Source organism: Bombina bombina, chromosome 1 (genome assembly GCF_027579735.1).
Source record: "Bombina bombina isolate aBomBom1 chromosome 1, aBomBom1.pri, whole genome shotgun sequence".
In the NCBI taxonomy this organism is placed as follows: Eukaryota; Metazoa; Chordata; class Amphibia; order Anura; family Bombinatoridae; genus Bombina; species Bombina bombina.
Window position 1 is genome coordinate 838,652,665 of NC_069499.1, and position 25,117 is coordinate 838,677,781.

Consider the following 25,117-nt stretch of genomic DNA (forward strand, 5'->3'; position numbering starts at 1 on the left):
CTTTAATTATATAGACACACATACAACCCCCTACACACACACACACACACACAGTAATCGCTGTACTCCAGGCTACCTCACCATGCAAACCAATATCTGGAACTACGGCTAATATAGTCCTCCTTGGTTTTTAGTAAAAATCTGCTTATTTTTTCACCAATTGCAAAATATTTTTTTTTATGTGCATATAAAATTTCGTTAAGATTAGTGCATTGTTTTTTGATGCAGCCTTGTATGATCATTTTCAATATTAATAGAAATCTTTTCAACACTTTCCACTCACTAAGGTTGCTCACAAACCTGGCATGTTTCAAAATTTCACTTACACAAACCAAAGTTAGTGATCCTCAAAGAAACTGGGTTAACATTGCTGTAACGTTTGTATCTATCTTTTAATCTATCTATATTGGAAAGTGAAGAGTCATGGAAGTGTATACTTAACTCCCAGTGCCTCAAGGCAATATACCCACCTGTAAACCTCAGCATGACATACTTTTCACTAAAATGTATACTTATTATTTTGTATGATCAATTGTAAACATACTTCTTGCTTTCTCTACAGCTTGTTCCTCAGTTAGTTCGTATCCTTAAAAATCTCATCATGTCCGGTTATTCTCCAGAGCATGATGTGTCTGGCATCAGTGATCCCTTTCTTCAGGTAAAATAGGTTGTTTGATATATTCTAACTTATAAAGTTATGACTATTTACTACAGTAAAGTTTAAATATTTTTTTTTTTATAAAGGTTCGAATTCTGCGACTTCTCCGCATTCTTGGGAGAAATGATGATGACTCAAGTGAAGCCATGAATGATATATTGGCTCAAGTAAGTGAGATTCATAAGATTAGGGAAGTGCGGATATGTTGGTAGTTAGCATATGGTTATAGTAGGTGGAGAATGATTGTATTAAAGAGGGTGGACTAGAATTTTAATGTAGATCATTTGTGTTCCTTAAAGGGACAGTCTACTCGATTTTTAAATTGATTAAAAAGATAAAGAATGCCTTTACTACCCATTCCCCTGCTTTGCACAGCCAACATTGTTGTTTTCTTTTTATTTTTTTTATTTATAATCTTTTATTGAGATTTTTAGTATTAACAACATAGGGAATATGTTCATTAACAATAAAAATAAGATATACACATATAGGTATTAACTAGACAATAATGAGGAGTAAACAAACCGTAGATAATGCGCTCAACCAGTTACAAGTACCATGTAATGTACACATAAGAACAGATGCAATGAACATGTAGATATGAAACCTCTGTCTTCTATTATATACTCTCCATAATACACAAGAGGTCGCTTTTGGGCCTCAATCAAACTTCTAAATCTAAGAGAGGAGAGTTGAGAAAATATAGAGCAATGATATAGGTATATGTTTTGCAAACACAAAAGAAGAGAGAGCGCAGCCACGACTCACGGTAAAAGTTTTTAATACATCCTTAATGCGCAACTAAACATATTGCACTTACAAACGTTTCAATAAAAACAGGCGCCTCTTGGTTCACATTAGTTGTAGGTTGCTGCGGTGAAGCTGTTCAATCCTGTCCCGCTCTGTGATTTCAATCCTTTGAACCACCCCAAGTTACGCTCCTCTCGATTTCTTTCTCTTTGTAGCGGTGCTTTAACTGACTGTCCTTTCTATGCCGTCTACGCGTTTCTTCCGTCTTCTGCTGACTTTTTCAAGACTCCTTGGCAATGTGTAAAGTGTTCGCGGGGATCCACGATTTAAATATCCATTGCTCCTCCCTTCTCAAGTGACGTGGCCCAATCGGCTCTTAGATATTCCTACGCCCACTTGCACAGTTCATCGGGCAATTGTGAGGAAGAAAGGTAACAGTGTTACTAACATCCTGTCTCGTGCAAGACATGCTCTTACATTTACCTCACGCATATACAGCGCTACCATGTACCTCTAACATACCTGTTCAAATACCTATACAACACTTTACAATGTTTATCACAATCTATAATATTACTTCAATAAAATTCCATATACTTAAAATACATTCCGTTTCCCTTTCTAAAACCTAATATCATTTTGATACATTTATATATATTTAATCTACTTATTGTACAACAGCATGATTCTCCCTATTTTGACCTATTTAAATTGACCGTGCAAATGTTCTCGATCTTTACCTATTGAAATTTATATATGGACCCTAGCTATCATTCAATTTTTACCTCTATTGATCATCTATTTAAAAATGTAGTGCATTCTTATAACATAAAGGCTTGGAGATCCAAGTCGATATTTAACCCTTTTGGAGCCAGACTTTCTAAAATTTGAATCCATTTGGTTTCCTTCTTTCTTAATATAATTAATCTTTGATGAGGATTCGAATCTATGGGCACTACTTCTAAAATGCTTATCCTTAGGCTGGAAGGATCTTGTCTATGATGGGCTCTGAAATGTTCAGATACACTGTGGGTCTTTAGCCCTATCTCGATGTTGTTTATGTGTTCGTAACATCTCCTTTTAATTTTTCTCTTTGTTCTCCCTACATAGATCATCCCACATTTACAGGTGAGACCATACACTACATATGTAGATTGACATGTGCCTCTTGAGGTAATGGGTATAGTCTTAGTATGGTCCCAATTATCAATAGAATCTCTATTCCAAATGATAGGGCACATGCAACAATTCTTCCTGCCACATCTATATGTCCCTGGTTTTTGTACAACCCACTGATTCAGGGAGCCAGAGTTTCTTATACCTCCCCCTACAGGGCCTTTTAATTTTGAAGGTGCAAGAATATTTTTCAAATTTCTGTTCTTTTTAAAAACTACATGAAGCAGATATCTTAGAAAAGAAATTTATAGAAAAAGAATATGGAAAAGATATTATTAGGGCAGCGAGGAAACAGAATGAGAATTGTAGAAGGGAGGAATTGCTACTCCCCAAAGGGGATAAAGAACAAAATCAAAAAGAACTAGATAAGAAAGTAAGATTTATTACGACATATAATGAGGGTGCAGGATTTATTAGAAAAACATTGCAGAAACATTGGGGAATACTAAAGGCAGATCCCTGGTTGAAAGAAGCTATAGAGGATAAACCCAATGTAGTTTTTAAAAAGAACAGAAATTTGAAAAATATTCTTGCACCTTCAAAATTAAAAGGCCCTGTAGGGGGAGGTATAAGAAACTCTGGCTCCCTGAATCAGTGGGTTGTACAAAAACCAGGGACATATAGATGTGGCAGGAAGAATTGTTGCATGTGCCCTATCATTTGGAATAGAGATTCTATTGATTATTGGGACCATACTAAGACTATACCCATTACCTCAAGAGGCACATGTCAATCTACATATGTAGTGTATGGTCTCACCTGTAAATGTGGGATGATCTATGTAGGGAGAACAAAGAGAAAAATTAAAAGGAGATGTTACGAACACATAAACAACATCGAGATAGGGCTAAAGACCCACAGTGTATCTGAACATTTCAGAGCCCATCATAGACAAGATCCTTCCAGCCTAAGGATAAGCATTTTAGAAGTAGTGCCCATAGATTCGAATCCTCATCAAAGATTAATTATATTAAGAAAGAAGGAAACCAAATGGATTCAAATTTTAGAAAGTCTGGCTCCAAAAGGGTTAAATATCGACTTGGATCTCCAAGCCTTTATGTTATAAGAATGCACTACATTTTTAAATAGATGATCAATATAGGTAAAAATTGAATGATAGCTAGGGTCCATATATAAATTTCAATAGGTAAAGATAGAGTACATTTGCACGGTCAATTTAAATAGGTCAAAATAGGGAGAATCATGCTGTTGTACAATAAGTAGATTAAATATATATAAATGTATCAAAATGATATTAGGTTTTAGAAAGGGAAACGGAATGTGTTTTAAGTATATGGAATTTTATTGAAGTAATATTATAGATTGTGATAAACATTGTAAAGTGTTGTATAGGTATTTGAACAGGTATGTTAGAGGTACATGGTAGCGCTGTATATGCGTGAGGTAAATGTAAGAGCATGTCTTGCACGAGACAGGATGTTAGTAACACTGTTACCTTTCTTCCTCACAATTGCCCGATGAACTGTGCAAGTGGGCGTAGGAATATCTAAGAGCCGATTGGGCCACGTCACTTGAGAAGGGAGGAGCAATGGATATTTAAATTGTGGATCCCCGCGAACACTTTACACATTGCCAAGGAGTCTTGAAAAAGTCCGCAGAAGACGGAAGAAACGCGTAGACGGCATTGAAAGGGCAGTCAGTTAAAGCACCGCTACAAAGAGAAAGAAATCGAGAGGAGCGTAACTTGGGGTGGTTCAAAGGATTGAAATCACAGAGCGGGACAGGATTGAACAGCTTCACCGCAGCAACCTACAACTAATGTGAACCAAGAGGCGCCTGTTTTTATTGAAACGTTTGTAAGTGCAATATATTTAGTTGCGCATTAAGGATGTATTAAAAACTTTTACCGTGAGTCGTGGCTGTGCTCTCTCTTCTTTTGTGTTTGCAGTTTTCCCTAGTCTGATACACTCCTTAGTGTTCAGTGAACCGAGCAGCAGCGCCACACTTGCAAGAAATACAGAGGAGAATTGAACGAAGAGAAACAAAAGAAGTTTCCGTAGATTTGAGATTTATCTACCATACTCCCTGGGACATCAAGGTAGCACAGATCAGTATAAGAAAACTCGATAATATATACACATATATTCTAATGTGGGGGTATTTATCTCATAAATTGTGGACCAATTATATGCATTAAGAGCTATCGTACAGTAAAGAGTATTTATTGAAATTTTTAAGAGGGGTATATAGTAAGCACCCTACGAACAAGAAAAATAGGCTGAAGATAGTGGCATTTTTAATTATTTATTGTTTTTATATTCATCTGGGGTACAGTTAGCGCTGTTTTTTTAGAATTTGTGTAGGTATATGTTTTAGTATATATTATGAAGGGGACACTTTTTGGTCCCTAGTATATAAAAGCAATAGTAAGGGACAGTTTAATATTCGGCGAGTAAACAACGCTTACGATTTAGTATAAGTAGTATGTTGTAGCAACTGATATAATATAAAAATTAAAAAATTAAGCAAGGAGAAAACTAGAGTATATAAACATATTATCACAATGACAAATATACCTAGCAATGATATGGCAGGTGTAACTGAAATCCCCTTTTTATATGTATATATATATATATATATATATATATATGTGTGTATGTGTGTGTATATATATATATATATATATATATATATATATCTCAGCATGACAAAGAATAGAAAAAATAAATTTTGAGTATGGACTTAGAGTTTAGGATGATATATATTCACATAGATAAAGAAGTAGGAGCCCAGCAGCACTTTAAAACAGGTGTCTAAGTTTGGGAGAGTAATACTTATTCATGCAATTAGATGGTATAATTTTGTGAAAATTTGAGGACATACAATTATGGAGTTTCTAATGCTGTTAAGGATAGTACATTCCTTGTAAAGCCTTTATAGATAGGTACTTATCTATATTTGTTTGAACTGGGGTTAACAACCAAATAATGAAAACAAGCATATACTGTATATGTTAAGTACATGCAGAAGTATTGCCAACTAACTACACAGGATTTGTTGACATCAACTTAAAAATAACTCTCTTTGGGGAAGTTGGTTACTAGATATTTGCAGGTAGGATCCATATAAAGCCCAATAATTATAAAATTATATAAATATTGACAAATGTACTAAGGTATTTTCAAATTTCCCCCGTCAACTATATAGAATAAGAAGAGAAAATATGTAATGTAATTAGCCTTCCTGTAATGAACTATTTATATTGCATAAATGGCATACGACGAAACAAGTTATTTCTGCTATGAATGGCATGAATGCCTAGTATGCTAACAAAAAAATACAAACAAAACTGGAATGTATAAAAGAGGAAATGTCCCCTAGGGAAAGGAGAAGGAGGTAAATTATATTGATGGGGTTAGATCTTTAGCCAACTCCAGCTGCTGGTAATTGAGGAAAGAAATGAAGCGAATGTCCTAGACCACCCTCTACTCCAATTGCGATATTCAGGTCTGTAGACAAAGAGCTGCAGCGACAGAGATCGGGGACATCATGGAGCATATTAAAGAGTCTGTCTGGAGAAAAGGTCCCTTGATATGTGGTTACTGCGAAACTCACGGTCTCTGTCAGTAGGTTTAGAGTGGCGGTCAAATTGTGCTCAGGATTTAGCTTATGTAGGGAGAGAGAGTCTGCAGCACTATACATTGCCGTTTTAGTCTCCGGCTCCACCACGATCGGCCAGCTCGCATCAGGGACCGGAACCATCTCTGAAACATCTGAGCAGCCGGGTGAATGTCTTTCAAAAATTGTAGGGTTGGAAGCACTGTGAGTTATAGGTATATTTAGCACTTCTTGCACAACAGATTTTCTAGGACTGCTCTGATATCCTCCGCCTCAGCAGAACCGAGACGTTGTTACTCATCTTCTCCCTTGCCTATGGTTGGTATAGGGCAGCCTGTAGAATGAGAATCTCCCGTGCTGCTTGTAGTAGGCTCCCCACCACACAAAAGGGACAGTTGGTGGAGTAAGTTGTTGAAGCGGCTGTCCATGGAAGCCTCCAAGGCATCGATTGCCGCTTTAAGTTGAGCCTCCATATTGCTTTGTTGCATCATACCTTCTCCAAGTGTCTTGTGCTTTCAATTTATCTCCACTTGGATGGGGTGCTGGGCTTCCCGTAAGGCCTCTAGGTGTTTGCGAAATAAGATGTATAGCTGATATTAGCAGATCAATAGCTGCTTGACCCGGGTTACCGGGGGGGGGGGGGAAGTGTTCTCAAGATCATGTCCTAAAGGGTTCAAATGGATCAATCTTGGTACTGTTTGAGTCTTGTAAGGCAGTTCTCGAAATTGTAAAGAGTGATGAAGCAGAGTTCTTAAGATAACCGGTGGATTATCAATTTTACTCTAGGAGCTTCTGATAATGCGACCAGACATGGCCGCTGCCTAGACACGCCCCCAACATTGTTGTTTCAATATACTTTATAACCTCTAAATTTCTGCCTGTTTCTAAGCCCCTGCATGCCGCCTCTTATCTTTTTTCAGATAGAGCATGCAATTTTAAGCAACTTTCTATTTTACTCCTACTATTAATTTTTCTTTGTTCTCTTAGGAGCTGGCCCATTTTTGGTTTAGCACCCTGGGTAGCGCTTGCTGATTGGTGCTACCTTGGTGCTGATCCAAAAATGGGCCGGCTACTAAGCTTACGTTCCTGCTTTTCAAATAAAGATACCCAAGATAAGGAAGACTATTCGATAATAGGAGTAAATAAAAAATGTCTAGACACCCATTACATTATGTGATTAGGAAAAAGTTAATTACAGTTTAACAAAGGTATTCACATTAATTTTCTTTTGTTAAATGTTGATGGCCCATGGAGCTCTATAACTTGGTATATAATTCCTGCCACAAGGAGGAGGCCAAGAACCCACACGAGCTTAAATTCCCTTCCCACCTCCAGGAGAAGGTTGAGAATAGAGGTGTTAAAGCTACATGTTTCAATGGGTTATTGTTTGGTAGCTCAGAGCATTGTGAGACCCTTTTATGCCTTGGTCATTTTATTCACAAAGTAGACAGAAGAGGTTTACAGAAAGCTGAATGATACAGGGACATAGTAATACCCTGTTATGTGAGCAGTATCTCCTTGTGGTATTTCAGTCATAACTACCGTCAGGCTTCCCGGGGTACTCGTCCCTCAACCTCCCCCTGTGGGATAAAAGTATTTTCTTACATAGCCTATGCTGTATATGTACAAGCACTGGATGTGCTCTCTATTGGATACTGCTGCATTTTGGTGACTGGTAAGCCGGTGTAAAGGTGCAACTTAAGGTAAGCCACTTACCACAGCACAGACACAGCCCACAGGATATTAGAGTGTACTCTGACACAGGTACAGCATAGCCAGGGGACTTAGCCTGTCTCCCACTGACACTTTTTATTGCCTAAAACAGCAAATGAACTGCCCTACGTAACTCAAGAGGTCACATCCAGACCTCTAACACCCCTTTTGGAACATTTGGCAGCCCTGGCAGCTTTTTAAAAAAAAAAAAAAAAAATAGCTGTATGTCCCATTTAAGAAAACTGCTGATTGTGCAACCTGTGATTCTCTCACTAAGCATCCGGTTAGATGATGCAGCGTGTTGACAAGGTTTTTGGGGCATGTTTTTATGTATTTTGCAGTAAAACTTTATTTTTCACTTTTATTTTTTTTCTTTTACTGTTTTTAGTCTCTCGGAGGTGTTAATTTTGTGTGGTAGCCCCGCCTCTCAGCTTTGCTGTCTTTTTAGCCTGCAGCAATAGACCTTCAGAGCACATCTTATTTTTTTTTGTCTCTAATCAGTTCATTTGGTAAACCGGTCACTGGAGTGGGGTAAGTACCCACACAGGAGCTGCCAGGGGGTCACTTGGTGGTATTTGGTCATTTAGTTTATTATAGGGTCTAGGTATTATCTTACTGTTTTTGGTACTTTGCAGGTGTCAGGGGTGTAAATTGGCTAGTGTAGAGGGCACTCTACCATTACATTTTATCATTGTCTGTGTGTTGTCTCATACTATACTTGTGCATATTACACATAATAGAACCTAGTGAATCTGTCCACACTAAAACTATGTTAAACTCTATGGAAGAGGGTGGTACTGATATCTCTCCCTGTAAATTTTTGTGTCTGTTATTTTGCCAATATTTTCCAGTGTCCCAGGTCAATCAACTGCAATAGTTGTTTACCTCAATTTCTGCATGCAAATCAGTTGCATCCCTCTTCTTCCTCTAAGAATGTATGTCCTGTTCCTGTATATATTACTCAGGGAGACTCTACTGACTTTACTCCTGAGTTTAAAGGCAATTTACACAGGGCTATGGCAGAATATTTGGCGGCTATCCCCAAACCAAGTAAGCGTAATCGCATATTTGTTTTTTTTTATAATTGGTTACAGTTTTCTTTCATGTAATTAGCAAGAGTCCATGAGCTAGTGACGTATGGGATATACATTCCTACCAGGAGGGGCAAAGTTTCCCAAACCTCAAAATGCCTATAAATACACCCCTCACCACACCCACAATTCAGTTTCTCCAACATAGGTGTGTCCGGTCCACGGCGTCATCCTTACTTGTGGGATATTCTCTTCCCCAACAGGAAATGGCAAAGAGCCCAGCAAAGCTGGTCACATGATCCCTCCTAGGCTCCGCCTACCCCAGTCATTCTCTTTGCCGTTGCACAGGCAACATCTCCACGGAGATGGCTAAGAGTTTTTTGGTGTTTAAATGTAGTTTTTATTCTTCAATCAAGAGTTTATTTTAAAATAGTGCTGGTATGTACTATTTACTCTGAAACAGAAAAGAGATGAAGATTTCTGTTTGTAAGAGGAAAATGATTTTAGCAACCATTACTAAAATCGATGGCTGTTTCCACACAGGACTGTTGAGATGAATTAACTTCAGTTGGGGGAAACAGTGGGCAGACTTTTGCTGCTTGAGGTATGACACATTTCTAACAAGACTTGGTAATGCTGGAAGCTGTCATTTTCCCTATGGGAACCGGTAAGCCATTTTCTTAGTTTAGTATAAGAATAAAGGGCTTCACAAGGGCTTTAAAGACTGGTAGACATTTTTCTGGGCTAAAACGATCGACTGTTGCATATATCAACCATCAGGGGGGAACAAGGAGTTCCCTGGCGATGGAGGAAGTGACCAAAATAATTCAATGGGCGGAGAATCACTCCTGCCACTTGTCTGCAATCCACATCCCAGGAGTGGAAAATTGGGAAGCGGATTTTCTGAGTCGTCAGACTTTCCATCCGGGGGAGTGGGAACTCCATCAGGAAATCTTTGCCCAAATAACTCAATTATGGGGCATTCCTGACATGGACCTGATGGCGTCTCGTCAGAACTTCAAGGTTCCTTGCTACGGGTCCAGATCCAGGGATCCCAGGGCGACTCTAGTAGATGCACTGATAGCGCCTTGGACCTTCAACCTAGCTTATGTATTCCCACCGTTCCCTCTCATTCCCAGGCTGGTAGCCAGGATCAATCAGGAGAGGGCTTCGGTGATCTTGATAGCTCCTGCGTGGCCACGCAGAACTTGGTATGCAGACCTGGTGAATATGTCATCGGCTCCACCATGGAAGCTACCTTTGAGACAGGACCTTCTTGTTCAAGGTCCATTCGAACATCCGAATCTGGCTTCACTCCAACTGACTGCTTGGAGATTGAACGCTTGATTTTATCAAAGCGTGGATTTTCAGATTCTGTCATTGATACTCTTGTTCAGGCTAGAAAGCCTGTAACTAGGAAAATTTACCATAAAATATGGAAAAAATATATTTGTTGGTGTGAATCTAAAGGATTCCCATGGAACAAGATAAAAATTCCTAAGATTCTATCCTTTCTACAGGAGGGTTTGGAGAAAGGATTATCTGCAAGTTCTTTGAAGGGACAGATTTCTGCTTTATCTGTTTTACTTCACAAAAAACTGGCGGCTGTGCCAGATGTTCAAGCTTTTGTTCAGGCTCTGGTCAGAATCAAGCCTGTTTACAAACCTTTGACTCCTCCTTGGAGTCTCAATTTAGTTCTTTCAGTTCTTCAAGGGGTTCCGTTTGAACCCTTACATTCCGTAGATATTAAGTTACTATCTTGGAAAGTTTTGTTTTTGGTTGCAATTTCTTCTGCTAGAAGAGTTTCAGAGTTATCTGCTCTGCAGTGTTCTCCTCCTTATCTGGTGTTCCATGCAGATAAGGTGGTTTTGCGTACTAAACCTGGTTTTCTTCCGAAAGTTGTTTCGAACAAAAACATTAACCAGGAGATAGTTGTGCCTTCTTTGTGTCCGAATCCAGTTTCAAAGAAGGAACGTTTGTTACACAATTTGGATGTAGTTCGTGCTCTAAAATTCTATTTAGAGGCTACAAAGGATTTCAGACAAACATCTTCTTTGTTTGTTGTTTATTCTGGTAAAAGGAGAGGTCAAAAAGCAACTTCTACCTCTCTCTCTTTTTGGCTTAAAAGCATCATCCGATTGGCTTATGAGACTGCCGGACGGCAGCCTCCTGAAAGAATCACAGCTCACTCCACTAGGGCTGTGGCTTCCACATGGGCCTTCAAGAACGAGGCTTCTGTTGATCAGATATGTAAGGCAGCGACTTGGTCTTCACTGCACACTTTTACCAAATTTTACAAATTTGATACTTTTGCTTCTTCTGAGGCTATTTTTGGGAGAAAGGTTTTGCAAGCCGTGGTGCCTTCCATCTAGGTGACCTGATTTTCTCCCTCCCATCATCCGTGTCCTAAAGCTTTGGTGTTGGTTCCCACAAGTAAGGATGACGCCGTGGACCGGACACACCTATGTTGGAGAAAACAGAATTTATGCTTACCTGATAAATTACTTTCTCCAACGGTGTGTCCGGTCCACGGCCCGCCCTGGTTTTTTTAATCAGGTCTGATGAATTATTTTCTCTAACTACAGTCACCACGGTATCATATGATTTCTCCTATGCATATTCCTCCTTTACGTCGGTCGAATGACTGGGGTAGGCGGAGCCTAGGAGGGATCATGTGACCAGCTTTGCTGGGCTCTTTGCCATTTCCTGTTGGGGAAGAGAATATCCCACAAGTAAGGATGACGCCGTGGACCGGACACACCGTTGGAGAAAGTAATTTATCAGGTAAGCATAAATTCTGTTTTTACAAACTTTGCCTCCCGTGGAGGTGGTGAAGTAAGTTTGTGCTAGATTCTTCGTTGATATGCGCTTCGCAGCAGGCTGGAGCCCGGTTTTCCTCTCAGAGTGCAGTGAATGTCAGAGGGATGTGAAGAGAGTATTGCCTATTTGAATTCAATGGTCTCCTTCTACAGGATCTATTTCATAGATTCTCTGTTATCGGTCGTAGAGATTCATCTCTTACCTCCCTTTTCAGATCGACGATATACTCTTATATACCATGACCTCTACTGATTCTCGTTTCAGTACTGGTTTGGCTATCTACTATATGTAGATGAGTGTCCTGGGGGAAGTAAGTCTTACTTTTTGTGACACTCTAAGCTATGGTTGGGCACTTTATATGTAAAGTTCTAAATATATGTCTTTAAACTTATATTTGCCTTGATTCAGGATGATCAATATTCCTTATTTCAGACAGTCAGTTTCATATTTGGGTTAATGCATATGAATATTCAATTTTTTTTCTTAGCTTAAAAATTGTTTTCAAATGGACTTTTTTCCCTGTGGGCTGTTAGGCTCGCGGGGGCTGAAAATGCTTCAATTTATTGCGGCATTCTTGGCGCAGATTTTTTTGGCGCAAAAAATTTCTGTTTTCATTTCCGGCGTCATTCTTGACGCCGGAAGTTGTTCGTGATTATGTCATTTTTTTGACGTTTTGCGCCAAAAATGTCGGCGTTCCGGATGTGGCGTCTTTTTTGGCGCTAAAAAATGTGGGCGTCATTTTTGTCTCCACCTTTTTTACACATTATTTCAGTCGCATTTTTTCATTGCTTCTGGTTGCTAGAGGCTTGTTCATTGGCATTCTTTCCCATTCCTGAAACTGTCATTTAAGGAATTTGATAATTTTGCTTTATATGTTGTTTTTTCTATTACATATTGCAAGATGTCTCAGATTGACCCTGGATCAGAATCTACTTCTGGAAAAACGCTGCCTGATGCTGGTTCTACCAAAGTTAAGTGTATTTGTTGTAAACTTTTGGTAACTGTTCCTCCGGCTGTAGTTTGTGATGAATGTCATGATAAACTTTCTAATGCAGATAGTATTTCCATTAGTAATATACCATTACCTGTTGCTGTTCCCTCAACATCTAATACTCAGGATGTTCCTGTTAATATAAAAGAATTTGTTTCTAAATCTATTAGGAAGGCTATGTCTGTTATTCCTCCTTCCAATAAACGTAAAAGGTCTTCTAAAACTTCTCATTTTTCAGATGAAATTTTAAATGACCGTCATAATTCTGATTTGTCTGTTTCTGATGAGGATTTTTCTGGTTCAGAGGATTCTGTCTCAGATATTGACACTGATAAATTTTCATATTTATTTAAGATGGAATTTATCCGCTCTTTACTTAAAGAAGTTTTAATCGCTTTAGAAATGGAGGATTCTAGTCCTCTTGATACTAAATCTACTAAGCGTTTAAATTCGGTTTTTAAACCTCCTATGGTTATTCCAGAAGTTTTTCCTGTCCCTGATGCTATTTCTGAAGTAATTTCTAGGGAATGGAATAATTTGGGTACTTCATTTACTCCTTCTCAAAGGTTTAAGAAATTGTATCCTGTGCCATCTGATAGATTAGAGTTTTGGGACAAAATCCCTAAGTTGATGGGGCTATCTCTACTCTTGCTAAACGTACTACTATTCCTACGACAGATAGTACTTCCTTTAAGGATCCTTTAGATAGGAAGATTGAATCCTTTCTGATGAAAGCTTATTTATGTTCTGGTAATCTTCTTAGACCTGCTATTTCTTTGGCTGATGTTGCCGCCGCTTCCACTTTTTGGTTGGAGGCTTTAGCACAACAAGTATCAGACCATAATACTTATAGCATTGTTAAACTTCTTCAACATGCTAATAATTTTATTTGTGATGCCATCTTTGATATCATTAGAGTTGATGTCAGGTATATGTCTTTAGCTATTTTAGCTAGAAGAGCTTTATGGCTTAAAACTTGGAATGCAGATATGTCTTCCAAATCAACTTTGCTTGCTCTTTCTTTCCAAGGTAATACATTATTTGGTTCCCAGTTGGATTCTATTATTTCCACTGTTACTGGGGGGAAAGGAACTTTCTCCAACATAGGTGTGTCCGGTCCACGGCGTCATCCTTACTTGTGGGATATTCTCTTCCCCAACAGGAAATGGCAAAGAGCCCAGCAAAGCTGGTCACATGATCCCTCCTAGGCTCCGCCTTCCCCAGTCATTCTCTTTGTTGTTGTACAGGCAACATCTCCACGGAGATGGCTTAGAGTTTTTTGGTGTTTAAATGTAGTTTTTATTCTTCAATCAAGAGTTTGTTATTTTAAAATAGTGCTGGTATGTACTATTTACTCTGAAACAGAAAAGAGATGAAGATTTCTGTTTGTAAGAGGAAAATGATTTTAGCAACCGTTACTAAAATCGATGGCTGTTTCCACACAGGACTGTTGAGAGGAATTAACTTCAGTTGGGGGAAACAGTGAGCAGACTTTTGCTGCTTGAGGTATGACACATTTCTAACAAGACTTGGTAATGCTGGAAGCTGTCATTTTCCCTATGGGATCCGGTAAGCCATTTTTATTAAATAAGAATAAAGGGCTTCACAAGGGCTTAAAGACTGGTAGACATTTTTCTGGGCTAAAACGATTGATTTATAAGCATTTTTAATAGTTTATAGCTTTGAGGAGTTATTTTATTCTTGAGAATTATGTTAAATAACCGGCAGGCACTGTATTGGACACCTTTTTCACTGGGGGCCTTCTCTAATCATAGGCAGAGCCTCATTTTCGCGCCTCTATTGCGCAGTTGTTTTTGGGAAGCAAGGCATGCAGATGCATGTGTGAGGAGCTCAGATACATAGAAAAAGCTTACTGAAGGCGTCATTTGGTATCGTATTCCCCTCTGGGCTTGGTTGGGTCTCAGCAAAGCAGATACCAGGGACTGTATAGGGGTTAAATATAAAAACGGCTCCGGTTCCGTTATTTTAAGAGTTAAAGCTTTCAAATTTGGTGTGCAATACTTTTAAGGCTTTAAGACACTGTGGTGAAATTTGAACAATTCCTTCATACTTTTTCACATTTTCAGTAATAAAGTGTGTTCAGTTTAAAATTTAAAGTGACAGTAACGGTTTTATTTTAAAACGTTTTTTGTACTTTGTTATCAAGTTTTTGCCTGTTTAACATGTCTGAACTATCAGATAGACTATGTTCTGTGTGTGAGGAAGCCAAGGTTCCTTCTCATTTAAATAGATGTGATGTATGTGACACAAAATTTAGAGAAAATGATGCCCAAGATGATTCCTCAAGTGAGGGGAGTAAGCATGGTACTGCATCATCCCCTCCTTCGTCTACGCCAGTCTTGTCCACACAGGAGGCCCCTAGTACATCTAGTGCGCCAATACTCCTTACTATGCAACAATTAACGGCTGTAATGGATAATTCTATCAAAAACATTTTAGCCAAAATGCCCACTTATCAGCGAAAGCGCGACTGCTCTGTTTTAGAAAATACCGAAGAGCATGAGGACGCTGATGATAATGGTTCTGAAATGCCCCTACACCAGTCTGAGGGGGCCAGGGAGGTTTTGTCTGAGGGAGAAATTTCAGATTCAGGGAAAATTTCTCAACAAGCTGAACCTGATGTGATTACATTCAAATTTAAATTGGAACATCTCCGCGCTCTGCTTAAGGAGGTGTTATCTACTCTGGATGATTGTGACAATTTGGTCATTCCAGAGAAATTATGTAAGATGGACAAGTTCCTAGAGGTCCCGGGGCCCCCCGAAGCTTTTCCTATACCCAAGCGGGTGGCGGACATTGTAAACAAAGAATGGGAAAGGCCCGGCATTCCTTTTGTCCCTCCCCCTATATTTAAGAAATTGTTTCCTATGGTCGACCCCAGAAAGGACTTATGGCAGACAGTCCCCAAGGTCGAGGGGGCGGTTTCTACTCTAAACAAACGCACTACTATCCCTATAGAAGATAGTTGTGCTTTCAAAGATCCTATGGATAAAAAATTAGAGGGTTTGCTTAAAAAGATGTTTGTTCAGCAAGGTTACCTTCTACAACCAATTTCATGCATTGTTCCTGTCACTACAGCAGCGTGTTTCTGGTTCGATGAACTAGAAAAGTCGCTCAATAAAGATTCTTCTTATGAGGAGATTATGGACAGAATTCATGCTCTTAAATTGGCTAATTCTTTTACTTTAGACGCCACTTTGCAATTGGCTAGATTAGCGGCGAAAAATTCGGGGTTTGCTATTGTGGCGCGCAGAGCGCTTTGGCTAAAATCTTGGTCAGCGGATGCGTCTTCCAAGAACAAATTGCTTAACATACCTTTCAAGGGGAAAACGCTGTTTGGCCCTGACTTGAAAGAGATTATTTCAGATATCACTGGGGGTAAGGGCCACGCCCTTCCTCAGGATAGGTCTTTCAAGGCTAAAAATAAACCAAATTTTCGTCCCTTTCGCAGAAACGGACCAGCCCCAAGTTCTACATCCTCTAAGCAAGAGGGTAATACTTCTCAAACCAAGCCAGCCTGGAGGCCAATGCAAGGCTGGAACAAAGGTAAGCAGGCCAAGAAACCTGCCACTGCTACCAAGACAGCATGAGATGTTGGCCCCCGATCCGGGACCGGATCTGGTGGGGGGCAGACTTTCTCTCTTCGCTCAGGCTTGGGCAAGAGATGTTCTGGATCCTTGGGCGCTAGAAATAGTCTCCCAAGGTTATCTTCTGGAATTCAAGGAGCTACCCCCAAGGGGGAGGTTCCACAGGTCTCAATTGTCTTCAGACCACATAAAAAGACAGGCACTCTTACATTGTGTAGAAGACCTGTTAAAAATGGGAGTGATTCATTCTGTTCCATTAGGAGAACAAGGGATGGGATTCTACTCCAATCTGTTCATAGTTCCCAAAAAAGAGGGAACATTCAGACCAATCTTAGATCTCAAGATCCTAAACAAATTTCTCAAGGTTCCATCGTTCAAAATGGAAACCATTCGGACAATTCTTCCTACCATCCAGGAAGGTCAATTCATGACCACGGTGGATTTAAAGGATGCGTATCTACATATTCCTATCCACAAGGAACATCATCGGTTCCTAAGGTTCGCCTTTCTGGACAAGCATTACCAGTTTGTGGCACTTCCATTCGGATTAGCCACTGCTCCAAGAATTTTCACAAAGGTACTAGGGTTCCTTCTAGCGGTGCTAAGACCAAGGGGCATTGCAGTAGTACCTTACTTGGACGACATACTGATTCAAGCGTCGTCTCTACCTCAAGCAAAGGCTCATACGGACATTGTCCTGGCCTTTCTCAGATCTCACGGGTGGAAAGTGAACGTAGAAAAAAGTTCTCTATCTCCGTCAGCAAGAGTTCCCTTCTTGGGAACAATAATAGACTCCTTAGAAATGAGGATTTTTCTGACAGAAGCCAGAAAATCAAAACTTCTAAGCGCTTGTCAAGTACTTCATTCTGTTCTTCTTCCTTCCATAGCGCAGTGCATGGAAGTAATAGGTTTGATGGTCGCGGCAATGGACATAGTTCCTTTTGCGCGAATTCATCTAAGACCATTACAACTGTGCATGCTCAGTCAGTGGAATGGGGATTATACAGACTTGTCTCCGACGATACAAGTAGATCAGAGGACCAGAGATTCACTCCGTTGGTGGCTGACCCTGGACAACCTGTCACAAGGGATGAGCTTCCGCAGACCAGAGTGGGTCATTGTCATGACCGACGCCAGTCTGGTGGGCTGGGGCGCGGTCTGGGAACCCCTGAAAGCTCAGGGTCTTTGGTCTCGGGAAGAATCTCTTCTCCCGATAAATATTCTGGAACTAAGAGCGATATTCAATGCTCTCAAGGCTTGGCCTCAGCTAGCAAAGGCCAAATTCATACGGTTTCAATCAGACAACATGACGACTGTTGCGTATATCAACCATCAGGGGGGAACAAGGAGTTCCCTGGCGATGGAAGAAGTGACCAAAATAATTCAATGGGCGGAGACTCACTCCTGCCACTTGTCTGCAATCCACATCCCAGGAGTGGAAAATTGGGAAGCGGATTTTCTGAGTCGTCAGACATTTCATCCGGGGGAGTGGGAACTCCATCCGGAAATCTTTGCCCAAATAATTCAATTGTGGGGCATTCCAGACATGGATCTGATGGCGTCTCGTCAGAACTTCAAGGTTCCTTGCTACGGGTCCAGATCCAGGGATCCCAAGGCGACTCTAGTGGATGCACTAGTAGCACCTTGGAGCTTCAACCTAGCTTATGTGTTCCCACCGTTTCCTCTCATTCCCAGGCTGGTAGCCAGGATCAAACAGGAGAGGGTATTGGTGATCTTGATAGCTCCTGCGTGGCCACGCAGGACTTGGTATGCAGATCTGGTGAATATGTCATCGGCTCCACCATGGAAGCTACCTTTGAGACAGGACCTTCTTGTTCAAGGTCCGTTCGAACATCCGAATCTGGCCTCACTCCAACTGACTGCTTGGAGATTGAACGCTTGATTTTATCAAAGCGAGGGTTCTCAGATTCTGTCATTGATACTCTTGTTCAGGCCAGAAAGCCTGTAACTAGAAAAATCTACCATAAAATATGGAAAAAATATATCTGTTGGTGTGAATCTAAAGGATTCCCATGGAACAAGATAAAAATTCCTAAGATTCTATCCTTTCTTCAAGAAGGTTTGGAGAAAGGATTATCTGCAAGTTCTTTGAAGGGACAGATTTCTGCTTTATCTGTTTTACTTCACAAAAAGCTGGCGGCTGTGCCAGATGTTCAAGCTTTTGTTCAGGCTCTGGTTAGAATCAAGCCTGTTTACAAACCTTTGACTCCTCCTTGGAGTCTTAATTTAGTTCTTTCAGTTCTTCAGGGGGTTCCGTTTGAACCCCTACATTCCGTTGATATCAAGTTATTATCTTGGAAAGTTTTGTTTTTGGTTGCAATTTCTTCTGCTAGAAGAGTTTCAGAGTTATCTGCTCTGCAGTGTTCTCCTCCTTATCTGGTGTTCCATGCAGATAAGGTGGTTTTGCGTACTAAACCTGGTTTTCTTCCGAAAGTTGTTTCTAACAAAAATATTAACCAGGAGATAGTCGTGCCTTCTTTGTGTCCGAATCCAGTTTCAAAGAAGGAACGTTTGTTGCACAATTTGGATGTAGTTCGTGCTCTAAAATTCTATTTAGAGGCTACAAAGGATTTCAGACAAACATCTTCCTTGTTTGTTGTTTATTCTGGTAAAAGGAGAGGTCAAAAAGCAACTTCTACCTCTCTCTCTTTTTGGCTTAAAAGCATCATCAGATTGGCTTATGAGACTGCCGGACGGCAGCCTCCTGAAAGAATCACAGCTCATTCCACTAGGGCCGTGGCTTCCACATGGGCCTTCAAGAACGAGGCTTCTGTTGATCAGATATGTAAGGCAGCGACTTGGTCTTCACTGCACACTTTTACCAAATTTTACAAATTTGATACTTTTGCTTCTTCTGAGGCTATTTTTGGGAGAAAGGTTTTGCAAGCCGTGGTGCCTTCCATCTAGGTGACCTGATTTGCTCCCTCCTATCATCCGTGTCCTAAAGCTTTGGTATTGGTTCCCACAAGTAAGGATGACGCCGTGGACCGGACACACCTATGTTGGAGAAAACAGAATTTATGTTTACCTGATAAATTAATTTATACAACGGTGTGTCCGGTCCACGGCCCGCCCTGGTTTTTTAATCAGGTCTGATGATTTATTTTCTCTAACTACAGTCACCACGGTATCATATGATTTCTCCTATGCAAATATTCCTCCTTTACGTCGGTCGAATGACTGGGGAAGGCGGAGCCTAGGAGGGATCATGTGACCAGCTTTGCTGGGCTCTTTGCCATTTCCTGTTGGGGAAGAGAATATCCCACAAGTAAGGATGACGCCGTGGACCGGACACACCGTTGGAGAAAGTAATTTATCAGGTAAACATAAATTCTGTTTTTTTGCCTCAGGACAAAAAATCTAAAGGTAAATACAGGGCTGCTAATCGTTTTCGTTCCTTTCGTCAGAATAAGGAAGAGAAGCCTGACCCTTCACCTAAAGGAACGGTTTCTGTCTGGAAACCTTCTCCAATCTGGAATAAAACCAAGCCTTTTAGAAAGTCAAAACCAGCTCCCAAGTCCACATGAAGGTGCGGCCCTCATTCCAGCTCAGCTGGTAGGGGGCAGGTTACGATTTTTCAAAGACATTTGGATCAATTCGATTCACAGTCTTTGGATTCAGAACATTGTTTCTCAAGGGTACAGAATAGGTTTCAAGGTAAAACCACCTGCGAAGAGATTTTTTCTCTCTCGCATTCCAATAAACCCAGTGAAAGCTCAGGCATTTCTGAAATGTGTTTCAGATCTAGAGTCAGCCGGGGTAATTGTGCCTGTTCCAGTTATGGAACAGGGTCTGGGGTTTTACTCAAATCTATTCATTGTACCAAAGAAGGAGAATTCCTTCAGACCAGTTCTGGATTTAAAGATATTGAATCGTTATGTAAGGATACCAACATTCAAAATGGTAACTATAAGGACTATTCTGCCTTTTGTTCAGCAAGGGCATTATATGTCCACAATAGATTTACAGGATGCATATCTTCATATTCCGATTCATCCAGATCACTCTCAGTTTCTGAGATTCTCTTTTCTAGACAAGCATTACCAGTTTGTGGCCCTTCCGTTTGGCCTAGCAACAGCTCCAAGGATCTTTTCGAAGGTTCTCGGTGCCCTTCTCTCTCTAATCAGAGAACAGGGTATTGCGGTATTTCCTTATTTGGACGATATCTTGGTACTTGCTCAGTCTTTACATTCTGCAGAATCTCACATGAATCAACTTGTGGTGTTTCTTCAAAAACATGGTTGGAGGATCAATTTACCAAAGAGTTCGTTGATTCCTCAGACAAAGGTAACCTTTTTGGGTTTTCAGATAGATTCAGTGTCCATGACCTTGTCTCTAACAGAAAAGAGACGTCTGAAATTGGTTTCAGCCTGTCGAAACCTTCAGTCTTTATCATTCCCTTCGGTAGCTTTGTGCATGGAAATTCTAGGTCTCATGACTGCTGCATCGGACGCGATCCGCTTTGCTCGTTTTCACATGCGACCTCTTCAGCTTTGTATGCTGAACCAATGGTGCAGGGATTATACAAAGATATCACAATTCATATCCTTAAATCCCAATGTACGACACTCTCTGACGTGGTGGATAGCTCACCATCGTTTAGTTCAAGGGGCTTCCTTTGTTCGCCCAACCTGGACTGTGATCTCAACAGATGCGAGTCTGTCAAGTTGGGGAGCTGTATGGGGATCTCTGACAGCGCAGGGGGTTTGGGAATCTCAGGAGGCGAGATTACCAATCAACATTTTGGAACTCCGTGTGATTTTCAGAGCTCTTCAGTCCTCTTCTGAAGAGAGAATCGTTTATTTGCTTTCAGACAGACAATGTCACAACCGTGGCATATGTCAATCATCAGGGTGGGACTCACAGTCCTCAGGCTATGAAAGAAGTATCTCGGATACTTGTATGGGCGGAATCCAGCTCCTGTCTAATTTCTGCGGTTCACATCCCAGGTGTAGACAATTGGGAAGCGGATTATCTCAGTCGCCAGACGTTACATCCGGGCGAATGGTCCCTTCACCCAGAGGTATTTCTTCAGATTGTTCAAATCTGGGGTCTTCCAGAAATCGATCTGATGGCCTCTCATCTAAACAAGAAACTTCCCAGGTATCTGTCCAGATCCAGGGACCCTCAGGCGGAGGCAGTGGATGCGTTGTCGCTTCCTTGGAATTATCATCCTGCCTATATCTTTCCGCCTCTAGTTCTTCTTCCAAAAGTGATTTCCAAAATTCTAATAGAACGTTCGTTTGTGCTGCTGGTGGCTCCAGCATGGCCTCACAGGTTTTGGTATGCGGATCTCATTCGGATGGCCAGTTGCCAACCTTGGACTCTTCCGTTAAGACCAGACCTTCTATCTCAAGGCCCTTTTTTCCATCAGGATCTCAAATCATTAAATTTGAAGGTATGGAAATTGAACGCTTGATTCTTAGTCATAGAGGTTTCTCTGACTCAGTAATTAATACTATGTTACAGGCTCGTAAATCTGTGTCTAGGAAGATTTATTATCGAGTCTGGAAGGCTTACATTTCTTGGTGTTCATCTCATAAATTCTCCTGGCATTCGTTCAGAATTCCTAGAATTTTACAGTTTCTTCAGGATGGTTTGGATAAAGGTTTGTCTGCAAGTACCTTGAAAGGACAAATCTCTGCTCTTTCTGTTCTTTTTCACAGAAAGATTGCTATTCTTCCTGATATTCATTGTTTTGTACAGGCTTTGGTTCGTATCAAACCTGTCATTAAGTCAATTTTTCCTCCTTGGAGTCTTAATTTGGTTCTGAGGGCTTTACAAGCTCCTCCGTTTGAACCTATGCATTCTCTGGACATTAAATTACTTTCTTGGAAAGTTCTGTTCCTTTTGGCCATCTCTTCTGCTAGAAGAGTTTCGGAGTTATCTGCTCTTTCTTGTGAATCTCCTTTTCTGATTTTTCATCAGGATAAGGCAGTGTTGCGAACCTCATTTAAATTTTTGCCTAAGGTTGTGAATTCTAACAACATTAGTAGAGAGATTGTTGTTCCTTCATTATGTCCTAATCCTAAGAATTTAAAGGAGAGATCTTTACATTCTTTGGATGTAGTAAGAGCTTTGAAATATTATGTTGAAGCTTCTAAGGATTTTAGAAAGACTTCTAGTCTATTTGTTATCTTTTCTGGTTCCAGAAAAGGTCAGAAGGCCTCCGCCATTTCTTTGGCGTCTTGGTTAAAATCTTTGATTCATCATGCTTATGTAGAGTCGGGTAATTCCCCGCCTCAAAGAATTACGGCTCATTCTACTAGGTCAGTTTCTACTTCCTGGGCGTTTAGGAATGAAGCTTCTGTTGATCAGATTTGCAAAGCAGCAACTTGGTCTTCTTTGCATACTTTTACTAAATTCTACCATTTTGATGTGTTTTCTTCTTCTGAAGCAGTTTTTGGTAGAAAAGTACTTCAGGCAGCTGTTTCAGTTTGATTCTTCTGCTTATAATTTCATTATTTGAGATTAAAAACTTTTGTTTTGGGTTGTGGATTATTATTATTTTTCAGCGGAATTGGCTGTCTTTATTTTATCCCTCCCTCTCTAGTGACTCTTGCGTGGAAGTTCCACATCTTGGGTATTCATTATCCCATACGTCACTAGCTGATGGACTCTTGCTAATTACATGAAAGAAAACATAATTTATGTAAGAACTTACCTGATAAATTCATTTCTTTCATATTAGCAAGAGTCCATGAGGCCCACCCTTTTTTTGTGGTGGTTATGATTTATCACCCCACTTCTCGGTTATTCGTTAAACTGAATTGTGGGTTTGTTGAGGGGTGTATTTATAGGCATTTTGAGGTTTGGGAAACTTTGCCCCTCCTGGTAGGAATGTATATCCCATACCTCACTAGCTTATGGACTCTTGCTAATATGAAAGAAATGAATTTATCGGGTAAGTTCTTACATAAATTATGTTTTTTGCCTCCCTTTATGAATTTACAATTTATTCCTATTCCATAACATCTGCTGATATGTTTCAGTACTGGTTTGGCTGTTTGCTGCTTGTTTGCTAGTGGATGAGTGTCTATTTGTAAGTTCTCTATCCCTACTACCAAAACTACATGAAGGTGCGCCCCCCGAGCCTGAAGTTCTGGCAGGGGCAGATTAAGCCTTTTCCTGGAGACCTAGTTTGTCTGTTCCAGACCCCAGGGTTCAGTATTTAGTTTCTCGGGGATATTAAATAGGATTCAGAACAAGGCCTCCCAGAGGAAGGTTCTTTCTTTCCAATGTACCAAAGAATCCTTTAAAAGCTCAAGCTTTTCTCTAGTGTGTCTCAGATCTGGAAGATATGGGTATGATTGTTATAGTTCCTTTGCAGGATCATGGGATGAGATTGTATTGAAATCTCTTCCTTGTTTGAAAAAAGGAAGGTCATTTCAGGCCAGTTCTGGATCTGAACGCTCTGAACAAGTTTGTAAGGATTCCATCTTTTAAAATTGAAGCTATTCCGACTTTTCTGCCTTTCGTTTAGCAAGGTCAGTTTATGGCCACAATAGATTAAAGGATGCTTACCTTCATGTTCCAATTCACATATAACATTTCCAGTTTTTGAGGTTTGCCTTCCTGGACAGCCATTTTTGCTCTACCATTTGGTTTGGCTACAGCTCCAATAATTTTCATACAGGTTCTGGGCACCCTTTTTCTTTCCTAAGATATTGTGAGTCCACGCTGTCATCAATTACTGTTGGGATATCGCTCCTGGCCAGCAGGAGGAGGCAAAGAGCACCACAGTAAAGCTGTTAAGTATGACTCCCCTACCCACAATCCCCAGTAATTGTGTTTGCCTCTGTTAAATGGAGGAGGTAAAGTTTTGGTGTCTGAAGAAAATTGGATTTCTTTTGTTACAAGCAAGTTTTTTGGTATAGCTGTACTCTACGTCAATCTCTTCAGTAGTGTAGTGGTGGCTTTAAAGCAGTTAGAAACTTGTAAGGTGGGCCTTGCTAGTACAGAAATCCAGAGTAGGTTTACTCTGTTCTTTCTTTTTTACACAGGTCTCTGTAAGGAGTGGCTTCCTTTCACGCCGGGTGAACTGTCCTTTTGTCTTCTGGGGCTAGGAGGCTGGCACTGTTAGGGTTAATTGGAATCCAACTCTGCATTTATTGTGGGACTGAAATCCTGAGTTCAGGATAGATTATGGCAGTGGCAGGCACGTTTATTATGTGACTTAGAGACAGGTCCTTTAGGGGTAGCAAGGAGTTAACCCCAATCCGGTGGCTCAAGAATTTTATTTTTAAATCGTTATCTGTATAAAGAGGGATTTTACATATTGCGATCATTGCCAGCTCTGATGAAGTAATTTCTGTCAGAGTGCGGCTGTGTTGTTTTCTCTTTGTCTCTTCTGGCTAGAAACATGCGCTTTACATGTGTGGCGCAGTCTCTTTTACCGGTCATGTGACCATTTTCTCCAACTCTGCTTAGAAGCGGTTTAAAGAATCAGGTCTTGCAGTTCAGTATTTTTCCTTACCGGAGGGGCAGGTAGGCACCCCAGCTAACGGCTGAGTTGTAGAGGTGGTCAAATTTTAGAACTAATATTTGTATATTATTTCTTGCTGCTCAAGTTTATATTGCATTATTGGGTGACTTGCTGCAAGATAAAAGGCATTATTTAAAGTAACAGTACGTCTATGGTTACATAATTCTTTCTTTCTACCATGGAACAGGATTATGTTTCCATGGACAATTGTCTGCTTTGCTTAGAAAACCAAATTGTTTCACCCTTACAATTTTGTTCCTCATGTATAGAGAGGACTTTGAAAAA

At 40.3% G+C, this 25,117-nt stretch overlaps 1 protein-coding gene across 1 annotated transcript in view; it reads left to right on the forward strand.

Annotated features, from left to right (window-relative positions):
• AP1G1 (adaptor related protein complex 1 subunit gamma 1) overlaps positions 1–25,117 on the forward strand; it is a gene marked incomplete in the record, with an annotated part of 574,973 nt that overhangs the window by 256,660 nt on the left and 293,196 nt on the right. The window contains 2 exon segments of the mRNA XM_053699458.1: positions 563–658; positions 745–825. Coding sequence (XP_053555433.1) covers positions 563–658; positions 745–825 — 177 coding nt within the window.